At 43.3% G+C, this 20,717-nt stretch overlaps 1 protein-coding gene across 1 annotated transcript in view; it reads right to left on the reverse strand.

Annotated features, from left to right (window-relative positions):
* Positions 1-20,717, reverse strand: part of LOC124775546 (B-cell lymphoma/leukemia 11B-like) — a 75,848-nt gene that overhangs the window by 15,761 nt on the left and 39,370 nt on the right. The window contains exon 2 of the mRNA XM_047250376.1: positions 7,477-7,877. Coding sequence (XP_047106332.1) covers positions 7,477-7,877 — 401 coding nt within the window. The remainder of the gene's footprint in view (positions 1-7,476; positions 7,878-20,717) is intronic.

Here is a 20,717-nt window from a genome sequence, read left to right on the forward strand (position 1 = left end):
AGATGGCCATGATTAAGAAACCAACGGGTCATTTGCCTTAGCGATCCAGGTAAACAGCGGAAAACTCAAATCAGGATTGCCGTACAGAGCAGCTCCATCCTCCCGATTACGAGGTCGGTATCCTAACAACTGCACAGCCTCATACGTTAATTCTCAATGAATAATGTCTCTTCAATTACACACAAGTTGTTTCATGTAACTTGCAGTATAAAACATAGCTTTTCTCTTCACTGCCCGCTGCACGCTGCCCACTGATGCAGATGTAACAAAATTTTCTAGAAGCCGAATGGCCGGACGATAGCGAGTATCAGTTAGACACAGAAGATATCATAGGGCTCTGTAACCAAATAGGATAATACTGTAGATAACGAAGCAAACAATAGCAGCGGCAGTATCTTTGTCTATGATGCAGGCCTTCACCATTTTGTTTTGAAAACTCATTTGTGACACAAAGTAAGCAGGGTAAGGAGTTTCCCGATAATAACTCGTTACAAACACGTTCAAATGATTTACATGTTACTGTATTGGTAAATAACGTCTGCCAGATGCTTAGGATATTATTTCACGAGGACTGCCTAATTCAAAACAACGATGAACGAGTAAAAGATTGGCATATGACAGATTAATATCCTAGATAAATAGCTGATGAATGTTGTTCCCAAATGGACAATGCTAAACCATGCCACAAATATTCCGAAGTAATTAAATTGATGAATCCCCTATTACAGACTTCAAAGCTATTACCGCTGACAGAAATGACCCTTATTACAACTTCCACGTTTTGCAACGATAATTTTCTGAAATATAAAAAAAAGCATTTCTGCTGCTATAATGCGAATATGAGCCCTCATTTTTAAAGTATGAACTCCCATTCAATGTGTGAGCCTCCATTCTAATGCGTTGGCTTGAAAAATTTGCTTTGTTAATGTTTTCTCCATGTGCTCATTTCGTAGATAATAGGAAGTGTAAATTAGTACCTGAGGTCACTAGCACAGCCAAATCCGCGCAGTGATCATTTGCGCATGATCACAACATAAAAACGATTTGTTAACGCTTATTGAGCACCAGCAGAGACGAAATGAAGAACGTAGCGTGTTACATGCACTGCAGTTCGTACAGCTGCTTTCGAATATCTTGATTTCACAGAGGAAAGTCGATGACAACCGTAGATTTAGCTCTGTGCCGCTTATTGGAATGCCAACGTCTTATAAAGGTAAATACATTATCCTTTACGCGGCAATTGCGGGTGTAAGTATATGCTGATTAACAATCAAACAGCAGTAGGATTTTAGCCATGAGCAGTTATTATGTCTGACAAGAAAAGTGAATTACTTGATGAAGTGCGCATTCTCTAGCTTTTCTTGAATTCACTACTGCGCATTTAAACGTCCGATGGAAGTAATTCCGTATTACTGTTGACGTCAAACCACTGCGCAATAAAAGAACCACCAGAGTATTTAACAAGCGAAGTAATAAAAGATAGCAGACGAACAAGCAATTCGCATTTAGCACCTTAAAGATACAGCACTTAAAGCTATTTGACCGTTCTTTTGCAATACCCTCATACCACGTGGTACGATAACTGCAGAAATACATTCTGTATGACACTCGTTGGTGGCAGTATGGTGATGTTGATGAAGATTTAACGTTATAATTGGCAGGCGACACTAAATATTACATGTAGCTATCACAGAAAAGAGCTACCTGAATTTCTACGGAGACTTGTCGGATAACATTAGAAGACCAGAAGATAAAAACGGAAAATTAACTCGTCTACAATTCAACTCATATTCTGCGAGTTAGATCAACATATTAGATGCTGAAACTACTATTTCGATACAGCTGGAAAAAAAGAATTCGGAGTAAATACGTCGGAGTGCAAAGTAGTGTAATAATATAACCAGATCCAGGGAACTATACAATGCTGGTCATCGACCCCTGCTTATGTTTCTGCTCTAGATGTCACCGGGAGCAGTAAAGAAGATATTCTTGGGTAGCACATCGCTGTTCCGCCCGTTGAATTGTCGTCATTGTCGTCGGTTTTTGGGTCGTCACAAACTTTATGACCATTGCTTTCTTCGTTTGCCTAAGTGTACCCGTCGGTACTTTAACTAAGAGTTTTCTTGGGTACTCTTTCATCCCTCATTCTGTTCACGCTCTGTTTCCATCTCTCTATGTATTTAAATATTATGTCTTTACGAAATCTGAACCTCTCCTGTCCTTTCACATATATATCGTTAGAAGCGGCAAGCTCGCTGTTCGATTCATACTATAAAGGAAACTGACGGTGGCAGTATCTTTACTAACACTGAAGAAAGGAGAAGGAGAAATAACAGGAATATCACCTCGGTGTCGATATAACTACAGACGGAGTACTCATATGAAAGTGGATTGAGGAGATGAATGGTGGTGGTTTTGTTACAGGAAGCATTCTTGCATTCGCCTGAAGTGGTTTAAGGAAATTACGAACTTATGCGCAAATGCTTTGGAACATGTTGAACGAAATGGACAGTATCTTAAGGTTACAAAATTCACACAAACAACAGTAGAACAGTAATGATGGATTGTACCTGATTCAAGTCAGGTGACTGACGCTGAAAGCAGTTCACGAAAATTGATGTTTAAGAAACAAAGTAACTGACTAGGAGAGAATATAATAAGTAGACTGACACTAGTGAGACAAACTTTCCTGAAAACAGAAAAATATGCCAGAACATCGAATAACAAATTAAGTCTTACAAAGGCTTTACTAAAAGTACCTGTGTGGTGAGTAGGCTATCATTAAAATGAAATATAGATGATAAACAGTACAGGCGAGATGAGAATAGAAGCTACTAAAAGGTAGTGTTACAGAAGGAAATTGAGGATACGGTGGGTAGATCCACTTACTAATGAAGAGGTACTAAGTCGACTGGGGATGGAAGAACATTGTGATACTTGACAAAAGGAAATAATAGAATGACATGACACACCATGAGGCTTCAATAAATTACTGATTTAGTAAAACAGGGAGGCGTATGTGAGGGACGCGGGAGGGAGTGGAGCGACGTTAGTGTTTGGGATAAAAATTTGTAGACCAAAACCTAAATGCGGTAATCAGTTTCAGTTGGATTTAAGATACAGTACTTATGCAGGTATGAAAGGTATCTCATAAGACAGACTAGCGTGAAGAGCTCCATTAAATCAATTATCTGAAGAAATGCAGCAAAGACTTGTTGTATGGCTTTATTCATGCCAAGTTTTCACTCTTCATCTAGCAACTTTTAAGGCCAGAATTATTAGGCCTCTAAACACGACTGCCTTCAGAATGAATTTCGGAATGAATAAGAAAATTAGAAACACAGGCAAAACCATGAATCCACCACTTGCCGAATGCTTGGCTGTATCAGTGCGTTACTGAAGTTAAAACTGTGTGTGCCATGAGTATACATTTAAAAGGAACTACAGGTTAGAAAGTTAAAAAAAGTGCACATATCTGTCAATTAAACGCAAATACACTACTAGAAAAACGTGATAACTATTGGCACATGACTGCTCCAGCGTTCAAAATGTTGGAGGAAGAACTTTGTATTGAAGAAGATATAAATAAATTACGCCACTTGAAGACGCGTGGAAAGCTGAAAAAAGTCTTGGCACCTGTTTAAAAATGTTTGCATCAAACCTGCAGGGGTGATAGACGACGTCATGAGAAACAACTTTTCTTAGAGAGGAAATGTTCGCTGACGCTTCCCGGTGACGTTAGGTGTCCTTTACTATTCGCCGACCCTCGGACGACGAGATTTCACCAAACTAGTAGGATCTATTAGTCAGGTGTGCTGCGTAACTCCTATTACAGTAACCCAAACTGATGCCTTGATTTGTATAAAAAGAACCTAAGAGCGGGTGAAGGAAGCAGTAAGGGTCAGTCAAGTGAAAACGAGACAGATGGAAAAAAGTGAGTGTGTTGTTTATTTTTCCCAACTAATCGTCATTGCTGGTAATACATTTACCTCACTGTGAGTCAATACGGTCAGTGCCTTCACGAAAAAATATTTGCGTTTGCGATGAATGTACCTAGGCTTGACAGCTCCGTTCGAAGGAAATCGTCAATGCCTTTTTTCAGGATTCGTAAAATACAGAAATGTCATAGGGAAATGTCGGAACTGTATAAAATATGTGTAAGGGCTTCCCAGTGAAACAACCTTGGCAACATGCGGGCGGACGCAACCGCAAACATTTTTCCATGAAGGGATTGACCGGCTTGTCTGATGGATAAATTTGTTAACAGAATTTATTAACAGTTATGCGGATAGATTTTTAATTGAGCAACAATTTACTTAATTTTATCCCCATCTGTTTCGTTTTCATTACATTGGCGCTTATATTTTAGAAGCGAATTAGGAATTTTAATTTTTTCTTGGCCTTCCCCGCCTCCCATCTCCTTCTCCCATTCGTTACTGGACTGCAGGTAACATGCACGTCATACACATGCTGCACGGTACATATGCCCTGCCGCCTCTCAGGCCATAACAAATAGAAAAGGACGCCTACAGTCGCCGGGAAGTGTCACCGAAAATATCATCTCCATCAGAAGTTGTTTCAAATTACGTTATTTTTCACCACTATATGTCTGTTGCAAAGACTTTGAAACACCGTGTATAAATCTACATGAAATGTGTCTGGTAGGTGTATCCCTCCGAACATGATAATTAATTTAGAGAGATCCGCTTCAGTTGTACTAATATTTATTTAACCCATGACCGGTTTCGAGATTTTAAAATCCCATCTTCAGATGTATGTGTGGTGTCACCGCCAGACACCACACTTGCTAGGTGGTAGCCTTTAAATCGGCCGCGGTCCGTTAGTATACGTCGATCCCGCGTGTCGCCACTATCAGTGATTGCAGACCGAGCGCCGCCACACGGCAGGTCTAGAGAGGCTTCCTAGCACTGGCCCCAGTTGTACAGCCGACATTGCTAGCGATGGTTCACTGACAAATTACGCTCTCATTTGCCGAGACGATAGTTAGCATAGCCTTCAGCTACGTCATTTGCTACGACCTAGCAAGACGCCATTATCAACTGCTATTTATCTTGTGATGCATGTACCGTCAGACCGATGTTCACCAATTATGGATTAAAGTTAAGTATTCAAGAAGCTACGTACTTTACTTGCTAGTCTCAATTACCTGTTCCAGACCTCACGCCAGCCTGCGTGAGTTTAAACGCGTGCCTTTCGGCTATCTCCTAGTGGCTTGGCTGTCTTTGCCAAGTCACATCAGTATGAAATCATAGTATCTGGTAATACATAATATGAGGTCGGGACCCGTCACTGCACATTTGGAGAAGACCGTCAGCCGCTGGGAGCCGTACAAAAAAATGGCTCTGAGCACTATGGGACTTAACTGCTGTGGTCATCAGTCCCCTAGAACTTAGAACTACTTAAACCTAACTAACCTAACGGCAGCACACACATCCATGCCCAAGGCAGAATTCGAACCTGAGACCGTAGCGGTCGCGGAAGCCGTACAGTAGGAACGCGAAACCACACACAGTCTCCGTCAACATGCAGTGATTGGAACTCCTGCACTGAGTGGCCAGACGCATGTTATGTATTACCACATGCTATAAATTCATACAGCTGATGATGGGATCTTAAAATCTCAACCCGGTCACGGTTTAAAATTTTAGTACAACTGAAGCGGATCCCTCTAAATTATCACGCCTCTTAGTTGCGGTTCTTCCATGACCGAATCCCTTCAAATAGCTTTATCATATTCACGGAGCTCAACCTCCACTACAGCACTCGAAATCATATTTAGACTGGAGGCTCCAACCAGAAACAGCAACGAAAAATATAATTCAGGGTGGCCAGAAGACGATCTCTGCCCATCTTCTATTGTAGCGAACGGAGTGATGGAACTATTAGATCAGGGGTACCGGCGTCCACAAAGACGAACTACACTGAAGATGGTTCAAATGGCTCTAAGCACTATGGGACTTAACATCTGAGTTCATTAGTAAAAAAAAAAAAAAATATTCAAATGGCTCTGAGCACTATGGGACGTAACTTCTGAGCTCATCAGTCCCCTAGAACTTAGAACTACTTAAACCTAACTAATCTAAGGACATCACACACATCCATGCCCGAGGCAGGATTCGAACCTGCGACCGTAGCCATGAACTACCGCCAGCTGTAATTTTAAGTTACATAATCAATTTGCATCACTTTGCCTGTGATCAGAAAGCGAAAATAATTCAGTAGCGCTTACCATACGGCACGTAGGTAACCTACTAACAATGTGTCACAGTACAACCACGCATGTGAACGCCAACGGTCTTGTGTCACTAGCAGTCGAGATGACAGGCATCATACCAACATGGCTGTAACGGATCGTGCAGCGACGTCTCGATCCCTGAGTCAGCAGGTACGGACATTTGCAAGACAACAACCATCTGTACGAACAGTTCGACGAAGTTTGCAGCAGCATGGATTGTCAGTTCGGAGACCATGGCTGCAGTTACCCTTGACGCTGCATCACAGGCAGGAGCGCCTGCGATGGTGTACTCGACGACGAACCTGGGTGCACGAATGGCAAAACGTCATTAGTTCGGATGAATCCTGGTTCTGCTCAAAGCATCACGATGGTCGCATCCGTGTTTGGAGACATCGCGGTTAACGCACATGGGAAGCGTGTATTTGTCGTCGCCATACTGGCGTATCACCAGGCGTCATGGTATGGGGTGCCATTGGTTACACGTCTCAGTCACCTCTTGTTCGCATTGACGGCACTTTGAACAGTAGACGTTACCTTTCAGATGTGTTACGACCCGTGGCTCTATGCTTCATTCGATCCCTGCGAAACCCTACATTTCAGCATGATAATGCACGACCACACGTTGCAGGTCCTGTACGGGCCTTTCTGGATACAGGAAAAGTTCGACTGCTGCCCTGGCCAGCACATTCTTCACATCTCTCACCAATTGAAAAAGTCTGGTCAATGGTGGCCGAGCAACTGGCTCGTCACAATACGCCAGTCACTACTCCTGACGAAGTGTGGTATCGTGTTGAAGCCGCATGGGGAGCTGTACCTGTACACGCCATCCAAGCTGTGTTTGACTCAACGCCCAGGCGTATCAAGGCCGTTATTACAGCTAGAGGTGGTTGTTCTGGGTACTCATTTATCAGGATCTATGCACCCAAATTGGGTGAAAATGTAATCACATGTCAGTTCTAGTATAGTATATTTGTGCAGTGAATACGCGTTTATCATCTGCATTTCATCTTGGTGCAGCAATTTTAATGGCCAGTAGTGTAACAACTGTGCCAGACACTTGTTGTCTTCTAATGATGTTGCCGACCGCAGCGCCGTATTCCACCTGTTTACATATCTGTATTTGAATACGCATGCCTATACCAGTTTCTTTGGCACTTCAGTGTACAACAAAACAAGCGGCGAAAAATCACGCAAGGCAGACTTTTCCTTCCGAGAGCCACGGCACGGCACGGACGAGAGGCGTAGCAAGCTGGATTGTGCACAACGGGAACCGGCGGCTGGGCGCGCTGCGGTAGTGACGGGGAGGGTCCGGGCGGCGCGCGCTGACCCGCCCTGCGCATCCCGCGCCGCCGCCTTTCACCGGCCGGCGGCCCGCGGCCCGCGGCGTGGCACGGCGTGGCCGCAGCCTGGGCGGGGTCGCACCTGCCACCGCGCGGCTCCGCCCGCCGGCTTCCTGGTTCGCGGGTCACGAGCGGAGCGGCCAGCTGCGTCTGCGTGCCTCCGCCGCTGGCCGCGCGGCGGCCGCCCAGCGCAAACCGCACCGCCGGCTCACGCTCTGCCCCCGGGCGACAGGGACGCGCGCCGCTGCGTTCTCTTGCCCAACCTCCACCGAAGTTGCTGCCTTCGCGCGTATAGCCGCAAGTTAAAAGTCTGAATTGCCCGCGATTAAATCCCAAAGAAAGCAGGTGTTGACAGATGTGAAAATTACCGTACTATCGGTTTAATAAGTAACAGCTGCAAAACACGCGAATTCTTTACAGACGAAAGGAAAAACTGGTAGAAGCTGACCTCGGGGAAGGTCAGTTTGGGTTCCGTAGAAATATTGGAACACGCGAGGCAATACTGATCATACGACTATCTCAGAAGAAAGATTAAGGAAAGGCTAACCTAGGTTTCTAGCAGTTGTAGACTCAGAGAAAGCTTTTGACAATGTTGACTGGAATACTCTCTTTCATATTCCGAATGTGGCGGGGGTTAAATACAGGAGCGAAAGGCTATTTACAATTTGAACAGAAACCAGATGGCAGTTATAAGAGTCGAGGGGCATGAAAGGGATGCAGTGGTTGGGAAGGGAGTGAGACTGGGTTGTAGCCTCTCCCCGATGTTATTCAAAAATGGTTCAAATGGCTCTGAGCACTATGGGACTTAACATCTATGGTCATCAGTCCCCTAGAACTTAGAACTACTTAAACCTAACTAACTTAAGGACATCACACAACACCTAGTCATCACGAGAAGTTATTCAATCTGTATATTAAGCAAGCAGTAAAGGAAATGGTTCAAATGGCACTGAGCACTATGGGACTTAACTTTTGAGGTCATCAGTCCCCTAGAACCTAGAACTACTTAAACGTAACAAACTTAAGGACATCACACACATCCATGCAAGATTCGAACCTGCGATCGTAGCGGTTGCGCGGTTCGAGACTGTAGCGCCTAGAACCCCTCGACCACCCCGGCCGACAGTAAAGGAAAAAAAAAGAAGAACTCTGAGTAGCTATTAAAATCCATGGAGAAGAAATAAAAACTTTGACGTTCACCGATGACATTGTAATTCTGTCGGAGACAGCAAAGGACTTGGAAGAGCAGTTGAACGGAATGGATAGTGTCTTGAAAGGAGGATATAAGATGAACATCAACAACAGCAAAACGAGGATAATGGAATGTAGACGAATTAAGTCAGGTGATGCTGAGGGAATTAGATTAGGAAATTACACACAAGTAGTAGATGAGTTTTGCTATTTGGAGAGAAAAATAACTGATGATTGTCGAAGTAGAGCGGATATAAAACGTAGACTGGCAATGGCAAGGAAAGCGTTTCTGAAGAAGAGAAGTTTGTTAACATCGAGTATAGGTTTAAGTGTCTCGAAGTCGTTTCTGAAAGTATTTGTATGGAGTGTAGCCATGTGTGGAAGTGAAACATGGACGATAAATAGTTGGGGCAAGAAGAGAATAGAAGCTTTCGAAGTGTAGTGCTGCAGAAGAACGCTGAAGGGTAGATGGGTAGATTGAAAAGTCCCACATTTGATTACTCAGCTAATTCAGTAGAAACTATTACTACGATTAATTGCTTCATGTGTGGATCCGCAGTCTCGAGTTAATTTCTGAATGATAAAACCATTTTAAGTATCCACCATAGGCTGTCAAATTCTTTATGCAAGATGAACTTTAGTGCATTATTGGCCAGTTTCGGACTGAAGCATTTTCAAATGCAGTTGCGTTGGTAATTACTACGTCATATTTAAAAACTGTGTCTGTTCCCACGTAGCACTAAATAGTTTTTAAATAAGACACACACGTCCCCGATGCGTTGCATTTGAAAATGGTCACAGGTCGAAACTGACCGGTAATGCACTGTAAAACATAATGCACTAAAGCTCACCTTGTATAAAAAAATTTGACAACCTATGGTGGATATTTACAATGCTTTTATCATTGAGAAATTACTGCTATTCTGAAACAGTGAACGAGGTTTTAAGCACGGTCAGTTACCTCTCGTGGCTAGAACTCTTCCAGTTTTGGAATCACTCCATGCCTCACAGATATTAATCCTTGTTTTCAGCTCGTTTCAGTCCTTCCAGATGGCTGTCCACTTTAGCCGAGTGCGCACTATAGTTCCAGTGTTTGTAATTTAAAGTATTCACTGAAGTCCAGCACACCTAATACCAAAGTGAGGGGACACAGGGTTCAGTTCAAGATCAGTAGTTCGACCAGCAACACCCATACAAAAGAGTTTTCTCGTCCTTAGAATGTCCGAAACATCTGTAAAGAGACTGTACGAAAGTTTCCGTATGTGTGAGAAAAATCTGGTTCGCTGTTATGTGAGCTTGGAGGATAGCCTTACAAAAGAAGCGCTAGTCTCTGTTCGACGTACCGATGTAAGAGCGAGGAGATACTCGGTACAGAGTTTGCAGCAATAGGCGCGCAGGTCGATTACAACTGTTGTTCTACGCTTTTCGCTCTCAAGGCCCCTCGCCGTACACCCATCACCTTGTCAATTAGACTCACACGTGTGCTACCCACCTACATAACTGGCTACATAACTTTGCCGAGGCTATTGTACAAATCACAATCATTCGGTGAAGGCAGCCGAGAAACTTATCAGCAGATCAGCACGACTGCCTTTAACCACCTATTTGATAGTGTCGCAAGCGGCGAGAGTCGTATTTTTGATATCGTATAGAAACGTTCTGTCCAGGTTAATATTTCGTTTAATCATGTAGATATAGCCTTAAAAAATTAGTCGTCATTGTGTATCTCAAATCTTGACATTGTATGGAGATACAGTCTAGAGAGACACTTCCAGTGAGCATAGGATAGCTCTAGTAGAGTAAACAGAAATAAACCAAAAGAAATGTACTTCGGAAGAAGAGAAACTGACGATAGGATAACAATACCAGTTCAGTCTTAGTGCGATGTTCACAGAACATTTTCCTCAATATGTCATTAGCGTTGGAGGTTTACTAGTGTTACTATTACGGGTCATAATTTCAAAGAATTTCAACTGAACCTCAGACCTTTCAGATCGACCCGATATTGCGCGTTTTATAAATCAGTAATCTGCAATTTCGACAAGAATTTGAAAAATTAAGACAGGATGTGACCACTTATTTACGTTAGGAGGATCGGCAAACAGCAAGTCAGTAGAAACCAACAAAGTAAAATTCATAAAGCTTAATAGAGATAACGAGATATTTCCAATTTGCACTTTGTTAGTCAATGTCATCTTAACGGCAAAAATATTCGAGTTTCCTTCCTAGTAAGTACGCGCCGTGGAAGAGCGCGTTTATGATCGGTTATGAATGTTAACACGCAATCTCTCTCATCTTTACTTGTCCACTGTTCTGAATATGATTATGAAATCACGAAGATCTGCACATACCAGCCGAAGCTCACGATTCTTTCACAGAAACTCAGCATACTCACGTCTGGCTGCATTTAGATTCCAATAGTTTCGTTGCTAACAAGTGATTAGTAGAGCAGATGGTAAGGGCCTTATTGGCGGAAGACGATTGTGAGAGATAAAGATGCATACCGGAAACGGATTCGGAATACAAAGAATAAAGTTTAACATGGAAATGCTTAACACGAAAAATCGGTTAACACGAAACGGTACTGCGGTCCCAATCAAATACTCTGAAATTTCATTAATTTCATTTGATTTCTTTTGACACGAAACATTACCTTTCTGCACTTGCGGCGTTGCCCAGGTTTATTAGTTGATACTTTTGTTTCAGCGATAACAGCAGACAACTGTTCCTACTGCTATAGTTAAAATCTTCAATCAGTACACAAGTTTGGTCCTAGTTTTGTCGGAATCGGTAAACTGTGTGCCGATATCAATAAACTTGTGCCAGAATCTTTTCGTGCCTTTTTGATTTTTAATTCACGTACTGTTTATTTTTTAAGCGCAGCATCAAAGAAATCAGGACCAAAACCAAAGCGGTATTTCGCTTTAAATTATGATGTAACTGTTAAAGGCATCTGATGAAAAACCGTGGTCGAAAACGCAAATACGAGTAGTTCGGCTTTGCTAATTAAATACTATTAACGATCATTGAAAGGAGACATAAAATTACGGTACTGTTTCAATCAAGTACATTCGACTCAGCTATAAAGCCTATGAGAACTACTTAAGATGAACAAAGGTTTAAACAAGCTACGTCTTGCCGTGTATGCACATCAGAACATTAACTGATGGAAAGAAGTGTTGACCATTCAAGGAAAATGGATGTGGATTTTCTGCAAATCTAGATTGGCTGAAGCGTTTGAAGAAAAGGAAAGGCATGATGTTAAGAAATGTTTACCACAAAACTGACCACATTTTACCAACTTCGACTGTGGATTGTTTGCATGCTTGGACTTCGATCTTGAGATATATGAAGCGAAAAAAGTCTTCAGAGTTGACAAGACTTTTTACCACTGCCTATCTAGTAAGACTTTTCCGTTGTAGGAACAATCGTCTTCAGAGGAGAAAATCTCTGATCGCAGATTTATGGCGATGAGAGGATGGTATTTGTATGGATCCGAAGAAATACCCCCATTTGACAACTGGAAAAGTTATTTTTTTTTTCAAAAAAGTCATAATATGCTTTATAAAGACTCTCAATGTTGACATCTTGAGGTGTAGGGTATTCTGCCTGATATCAGTTTCGTTCATGCATAATAAGGACGAGAGGCACTGATAGCCGGCAGAGTACAAGACACCTCAAAATATCAACAGATCATCTGCGAGACCTGAAGAAATACTCTCAGCGTTCATTGTATAACAAAAAGCGCAACTTCTAGTTGTAAATGTAGTTACTCCACTGTAATGAAATTTAAAGAGGTTGATAATACAGTAGTTTCTGTTTTCCACATGTATAGTTTTACTCGAAATATTTTAACATGAATTTCTGTAACAAGAAAAATATTAATAGTTATGGATTACTATCACGAGACCGATAGCGGATTAGATACAGCAATGTTTGCCATATTTGATCTGAAGGTGGGTAGCTGTCTTCGCCGAAACTAAGTACCTTGATTATGAAATATTTTAGCGATATTCGCTGATAAAGGATTATAATAATCCAAAACGTTTAACATTTATAGACTTCCTGTCTGACTACGTCGGCAAACAACGTGAAACTAATTCGGGCCTTCCGGTTTCGTGTTGAGCATTTTTCACTCCTTCTTCTACTTCTTCCTGAAACGTTTCTGCTGATGCAAGTCTTTCACATAGCCTCTTCCAAGCTTCTTTTTCTCCCACCATGTATCATTTAGAATTTCCTGCTACTGAGGTCTTGTTCGGTTCAGATCTTCCTCACTTGGTCTCTCCATCTTTTTCGTGGCCCTACAAATGGTCTTCGTCCAGATTCTGTCCATTCTAGGGCTCTTCTCGTAAGTTTTTCTGGTCCCATTTTCTTAGTGGGAGACGGGCAATGGCATGAAGTAGGAGACGGCCTGTACGGGTGAAGTGCAGTGAAGACTGTACGAGTGTCCGGGGATCGCTACGATAGCTGTACAGATCCTGCAAGAACCCCGGAAAGTGACGGCCGGCGGGGTTCTGGTGAAGCTACGATAGGCCCAACAAGCCAGCACTCGAAAACCCGTTTGTTTACAGCAATCAGACAAGCCTCGGATCATTTTTCACTGCATTACGATATTCATTGTCTGCACATAAGTTTCATAATTTAGACATCATTGTGGAGGCAGAGCGACTGCACTTAGTATTTCAACAAACAGCGTGCCAAATCGCAACAAATAATTTATTTTAATCCTACAAACCAGTTTCGGTTTATACGACCATCTTTAGACCAAAGACTGCAAATGACGAGAGAAGCTGGTCCAAGGAATCGTTGTGTAGTATCGAATGGTACCTGCCACGGCCACTGCCAGAATTAAAAATAAGTTATTAATTGTGATTAGCACTGCTCTCTATTAAAATAATTCGCAACCTGCGAGAATGGCTTGCACGGTTTGGTGTCTTTAAGCAATTTTGACCTCACAAACTAATAGTTGGAAGCTAGCTAGGCTAGTGATCCGATCAGTAGGCGCAAGGTGTAGGAGCGGAGGGCGCATCCCCGGCTGCCACCCACACGCAGCGCCGCGCGGCTCAGGGCTCCCGAGACTGCTATACGAGCCGACGACCGGCGCACCAATAACGGCGACCGATTCACGAGCGCGGCAGTTTGTAAATCCGTGAGGAGACAGGGGCGCAGCCGGCTAGCTAACGAGGCCCGGCCCAGCCCGGCCGGCATAACTCGGGAGGCGGCCAGGCGCAGCGCAAGGTGATCCTGTGACCTATCGCGAGCTGCCGCCGCTGTGGCCCAAAGGAGGGGTCGTCAGGGAATGTGGTCGGCATTCCTCAGCCAGGCCGCGGCAGTGAGCTCTGCCTGTCAGCGCGAGAAGCAGTTCTTCACGAGAAGGATGCGGCGCGTTGTCCTGAGCGACAATTCAGCGGTATCCTGCGCAGCTACCGACGGCGCGCAGTAGCCAGGCATGAGCGGAGCGACATCATTCATATTTTTTACGGAAATGCGTCAAAATCGTAGTAGCTGATTGTGTTTACATGTACTCAGAAATCCATCTACGGAGTGGAAGACATCCAATATCTGGCATGTCCTTTAATTCACATGAGAGATGGGCAAAGTAGAAGGCATGCAACAGAATGCACTCCGTAATATGTTCCAAAACGCCATGCAAAAGAAACGGGGATCATACCTCTACTGGCGATAGCAGCAAATGCCTGTAGTTTTTACGATATATTTGTAAGACCCCTGATTTCGATCAACATTGAAATTTTTCTTGATGTCTTTATCTGTCTCCGAGATAAAGAGGTTCAAGGTACCCCACTTGTATACGTAAAATACACACGTAAAATCCGATATGAATCAAAACGTAGTTTATAAAGTGCACGAATATGCTGTAAAGCATCTCCGTTGTCGTGATGATGTAATGATGATGTTTGGTTTGGGGGGCGCTCAACTGCGCGGTTATCAGCGCCCGTACAAATTCCCAACCTTTATACAGTCCAATTTCGCCAATGATGATGAAATTATGAGGACAACAGAAACACCCAGCCTCCAGGCGGAGAAAATCCCCAACCCGGCCGGGAATCGAACACGGGACGCAGTGATCTCCATTTTCATCAGAATGGTTCTGGGAGATCCAGTTTGCTGCAGTACTGAGGCACATGCAAAAGTTTTGTGCGCTAGAAGTTTGGTGTGAGGTGTAAAATTATATAGTTTTGCGTTATTTTAATTTAAATGACCCATAAAATTATTTTTATATGAGTGGTATGCCCTGCTGTAACATGGAAAAGAAGTGAACAAGCGGAAAAAAGCTCCAAGCGGAGCACATAAAAGGCGAGTACGCGACTGTTTATTAAAAGAATCTGACTGAAAAGTGGGTTGCCAGCTGCCTCATTTTACATTCGTTAGCGCCTTTAAAAACTTCAAAATTTTTGGCTTGCGAACATGCACGCGCTTTTTCATGCTGATAGACAAGGAGACATTGGCAATGGGAAAGAGACGGAAAAGTAATTAACACTGGAAGATAGCAGACTGTGGTATAAAATGGGAGTATGAGAGAAAGAGAAAGATATAGTGACAGAAGAACATAGTTGAAAGTGACAGACAGAACAGTGCGCTGAAGAGAGTGTAGGAAACAGCGCCAATGGGAAAGGAATAAAGGGAAGGAGGAGGTGGAAGTGGGTGAGAGCCAGTGATGATGAGAGACTGTCGATGACAATGACGACGAAGAAGAGGTAGGTAGTGAGAATGAGAAGAGAAAACAGCAATGGGAAGTGGTGAATGAAGTAGTAGCAGTAACAAAGATCGAGAGGGAGACAGTGACTGTGAGAGGAGACTGTAGTAGCAAGACAGAACGAAGGAAACTGTGGCTGTGAGACGGGAAGTGACAGAAAGAGAGCGAGAGAGAGATAATGAAAATTAGTTGGGCTGAGTGAGTGAGAGAATGAGCAAATGGGAGTGACTTACAGCTATGGACTAGTGGGTATGAGTGTGTTACTGTTAGGGGAGCCTGTGGGAGTGAGAGATGAGTAGCGGATTTAAAAGAGAGCGAATATATCGCTTGCCAACATTTTTTGGGAATTTTTTTAAAGACAACGAGGAAGGTAGAATGAGGCAGCCGGTATCCCGCTTTTCAGTCATGTCTTTTTGTGGTCTCATAAGAATTTTTGCGCTGGTGTTGTTACGTCAAAATACTTCGCTTCTTTTGTGTGCAAGAGAGGATAAGGATCAGAAACGTGATATGCACACTTAGCAGGAAACGCGTTCCAATAGAGGTATAGCCATTCAAAGTTGAAAATGAAAGGTGGCGAACACTAGAATACGAACCCAGAATCAGCATGAGGTATGTGTGCCGCCAGCATGGGGTAAGTTAGATGACCGCGTGGAAAATTCTCCACATCTGCCACCATCCGTATCATAATGCGTGCAGGGATTATTAGCTACAGACTTGCCTCTGCAGCGATGGTTTCGAGAGTGGTTTGTCGCACAGACCAACTCGGTGTTCGGATTTCTGTCATCCATCCTACTCGCAGATGAGGCTATATCTACGATGGGTGCCATCACCAACATTCACTAACACCCATCTGTGGGATATGCAGATTCCCCATGGTATGGTGGCAGAGAACCATGAGCACTGGTTTAGTCTCAGAGAGTGAGCACGCGTTACTAGTAATTGCCTCTTGAGTGTTAAACTGAAACACTAGTACAGACAGAGCATTCCCAATTGTCTGGTGTGTTCCCGTGTGCGCTGTCAGACACTGAGGCCCACACTGTCAAAGATCTGTTTTGTTCACCTTCAATTAGCTGTTGCTCCCTTAAAACGTATTTCCGGCCATACGTTAGTGTGACCTTCCTTGCGGCCTCATGGATCGTTTCCTGCATATATTAAAGCAAGTATAATTTTCAAATCGTGCCTGATTCCTCACAACAAACTCCACAAGAGAGTAGATGTATGGGAAAACTGTGATTAGCAGTCCTACATTTTTAAACATTGCTTGCATTCAGTTCGAGAGCGGACACACGATATTATATTTATAACAAGTTTCTGTGCGATGGTTGCTTTGCGTCTGTGTGTATAGTTACTCCAGAAAACTATTCCATATGACTTCAATGAATGGAAAGATCCTAAATAAGCTAAATGGATAATGCTTTTATTTCCAAAAGTAACGATTACCCGTAGAGAAAATGTCGGTGAGCTCAAGCATTTCGCAAGACGTACACTATGGAATTTCGAATTCACGTTTTGAACAATATGCACGACCACCAATTTTGAACATATTTCCTTTCTTCAGACCTGTGTTGTTGTTGATTTTTGATGATACATCTTGCCATCTGCAGAACTTAATGAATGACGCTTTTTTAAGTTTACCGAAATCCTTCCCGAATCCGAGCTCGTGCTCCCTCTACAAAAACGTTCAAGTGGCGAATGAACGAACGCTGCTCCTGTGTGAAACATAGATCAGCTGTAGCTATGAGATTCGCAATTCTCAGTTTGTACTTAATCACTTACGGAAGATAGTAGGTAATAATTAATGGAACCATGATATGCGTGGAATTTAGTTGTACGTAACTAAGGGTTTTCAACACTGGCAAGACACCGGGAAACAGAAATTCGCTAACGAATGACACTGCTCCGATCAAAACAACTTCTTTTCTAAACTGTACGAGATTTGATAGTTCAAAAAGCTGTTAAAATTCAGACAGCGGATAACACAAACTAGGGAGAAGTCTTAAAATGAAAAAGTCGGCAAAGAACTCTGGGAGCATCTCTCTGAATTACACAGCCCAGAACACAGCTTCCTTACTTTCGATGAATGGGAACATTTAAGAGGAGAGAATTGGTACAATTTCTACTAAAATATCCAGTAAGAGTTTGCTAACAACGTGAGCGACCAGTAGGGGAAACAATTACAAACTAAGAAAACAAGCCGGCCGGAGTGGCCGAGCGGTTCTAGGCGCTACAGTCCGGAACCACACGACCGCTACTGTCGCAGGTTCGAATCCTGCCTCGGGCATGGATGTGTGTGATGCCCTTAGGTTAGTTAAGTTTAAGTAGTTCTAAGTTCTAGGGGACTGATGACCTCAGAATTAAGTCCCATAGTGCTCAGAGCCATTTCAACCATTTAAGACAACGAAAACATTTTGTAGTAAGTGTTACTAACGACTGCTTTTGCAACAATAAAATATTGGAACACTATTGTACGAATTGGAGGATTTCATCACAGTAGTCAAAGGCTGAATTTATGTATGTACATATCACAAAAATTATTCGTCCAATTTAAAGTTGTAACATCGCATTAAAGTTACTCTCATTAATTACCCTAGTACTTATCAGGAGACAGATTGTACACGTAGCTCACTAACAGAACACAGGTTGGTGTAATTACAAAAGACTCCAGCAGGAAGGCACTGAAATTTAAAGTACCTTAGTGGGGAACTTCAGTGGGCAACTTAGTGAGGCACAGAAACAGAGACGATCCGCTGGAGGCCCCTCGGACGTCTTAATGCTCGGCTTCTGGTTCGTCGTTTCATTTCAGAATGAATAAATGCATCATTGCTTCTTATCGAAATTGCCTCGCTCGCTACAGATTGACTGGCAGCCGTTTCCTTCGATTTCTTCCTATCGTGTGTTGAAACTTCGCCCTTAAAACTAGTAGCCGCGTGTGCTTTGTAACTTTCATTATCCGGCCATCAGAGAAATCAAACCATTGGATGAAGCGGTCGCAGTGGAAGCCATTCATCTGCGAGGCCGATTGGAGCGTTTATGTGCACAAGGCAACAGTCGTCGTAGGGGACAGTGGCGTCCTCTTTTCCCGGTCTCCTAAAGAGATGAACCGATGGAGCGCCTTCCAGCAATCAGACGGGGCTGGCGCACCTGGTAATTTGTCTTGATGGAGCAAGGCTTCGGCCGGAGGAGAGGTCAAACAGCCTCGTCCTCCGTCGCTTTCGGCAGCTGGTAATTGCATTTTGCGATTTGATCCGGCATAACATATGAAGTAGGTTTTAAAGCTGGCCGCTCCGCTCCCGCTATTACGGGGAGGAGGTCATATTGGCGGATCCCAACTGAAAAATAGCGTTATGTATTACTGGGCTTACTAATCTGTCTGCGTGTTTAGGACGTTATTTAGGCGTAATGACGTCTGGAGTCTCATACGACAGGCTATTTCTCGAGATTGAGCAGGCGACAGTGCTCATTACACGCGTAATCACGTTGGAGTCCCAACCCAAAGCACTAAGCCGCGGGCGGTGCAGACTTTGGACTCATTAACATCACAGGGACTCACAACAGAGTAGCTTCCACCTGCTGCTGCTATAAAGGTACATTTCAGTTTTCTTGTAATTGAACGTTTCTAGTCAATAGTGGCAAATTTTATAGAATAAGGATAGTGTTTCATAGTCGACCTCATTGCTGAAGGGCACCTGACCCACGTAGCCAAAAGAGAAAACTAACTACGCTGAGTGATTCTAAACTGATTTGATTCTGTGAAATTATATATCAAGACTTCCAGCTGACGACCGGACGCCACGAGTTCTCATATACAAGTCTATTGAGCGAGATGCTACAATAGAAAAGACATTAATTCGCAGTCTCGTGACGTGGTTTCACATCGTAGTTCAGCCATCATTATTCGGGGTTTTCATAGTTATTTTATTCCACCTCACAGTATCTGACTAATGTATAACGACCCTCATATTGACGGGACGCTAAATTCTTTTCTTCTTTCATGTGAGTTTCGTAATTCACAATTATGCTAAATCAATCTAGGAATATTGAATTTAGTTAGCACTTTCCATACTTCCTTTGCAGTGGGATTTCCCATAAAATAGCAGCCACTCACTGAGTTACCGCCACTCATAGGGATTTGAAATCCAAGAAGCAGTATTTGTACTTATTTAAACTGTAATTTTTGTGTTCATAAGACGATATATTTAGTCTTACTGTCACCGTTTTGTGAACTGCCTACGGTCAATAGAAGTGTAAGACGTCTCATCAGGGGTGCAGCCGATAAGAATTATAGCGGTTTTCGTGTGCAGTCGCAAACATATCTTACAGCTTGACGAATTCATTAATTAGCATTGTACTAGATTCTGGTAATTCCCTACTCCTTATTTAGGCACAGTTTGTCATTTTGTCATTTGATGGTACGAAGCAACAGCGAGTGGTCAGAATACGAGCATTGCATGCAGTGCTTAATTTGTGTGGCCCACTGTATGCTGAATAATGCAGCAACAGGTTGCAGGAGTGAACAGTAGGTTTGCGGTGTTTCAGACAAGGTTTGTTGCCTGTTTTAAAAGACACTTTAGGTTACTTTACCTGCATGCCACACACTGAGTCGCCTCTCGTGTCCTGTTACTTGGATACGTACCGACGATACAACCCACTTTGCCGAAGTAATTTGATAGTTCCGTTACATGTGATAGGATCGACCTGTGATGCGTCCAGACGTTTCGTGCGGATATTCCTGTTTGTATAATATTAAGCCAGCAGACTGCTGCAACGTAAATAACAGCGGTGATACTTCCGTATGAGACTACGAATATTTCCGAACAAAAATGTTCAAATGTGTGTGAGTTCCTCAGGGACCAAACTGCTAAGGTTATCAAAAAAATGGTTCAAATGGCTCTGAGCGCTATGGGACTTAACTTCTGAGGTCATCAGTCCCCTAGAACTTAGAACCACTTAAACCTAACTAACCTAAGGACATCACACACATCCATGCCCGAGGCAGGATTCGAACCTGCGACCGTAGCGGTCGCGTGGTTCCAGACTGTAGCGCCTAGAACCGCTCTGCCACACTGGCCGGCGCTAAGGTTATCGGTCCCTAGACTTACACACTACTTAAACTAACTTTCTAAGAACAACACACACACACATACACACACACACACACACACACACACACACACACATACACTCATGCCCGATGGAGGACTCGACCCTCCGGCGG

This window comes from Schistocerca piceifrons, chromosome 2 (genome assembly GCF_021461385.2).
Source record: "Schistocerca piceifrons isolate TAMUIC-IGC-003096 chromosome 2, iqSchPice1.1, whole genome shotgun sequence".
In the NCBI taxonomy this organism is placed as follows: Eukaryota; Metazoa; Arthropoda; class Insecta; order Orthoptera; family Acrididae; genus Schistocerca; species Schistocerca piceifrons.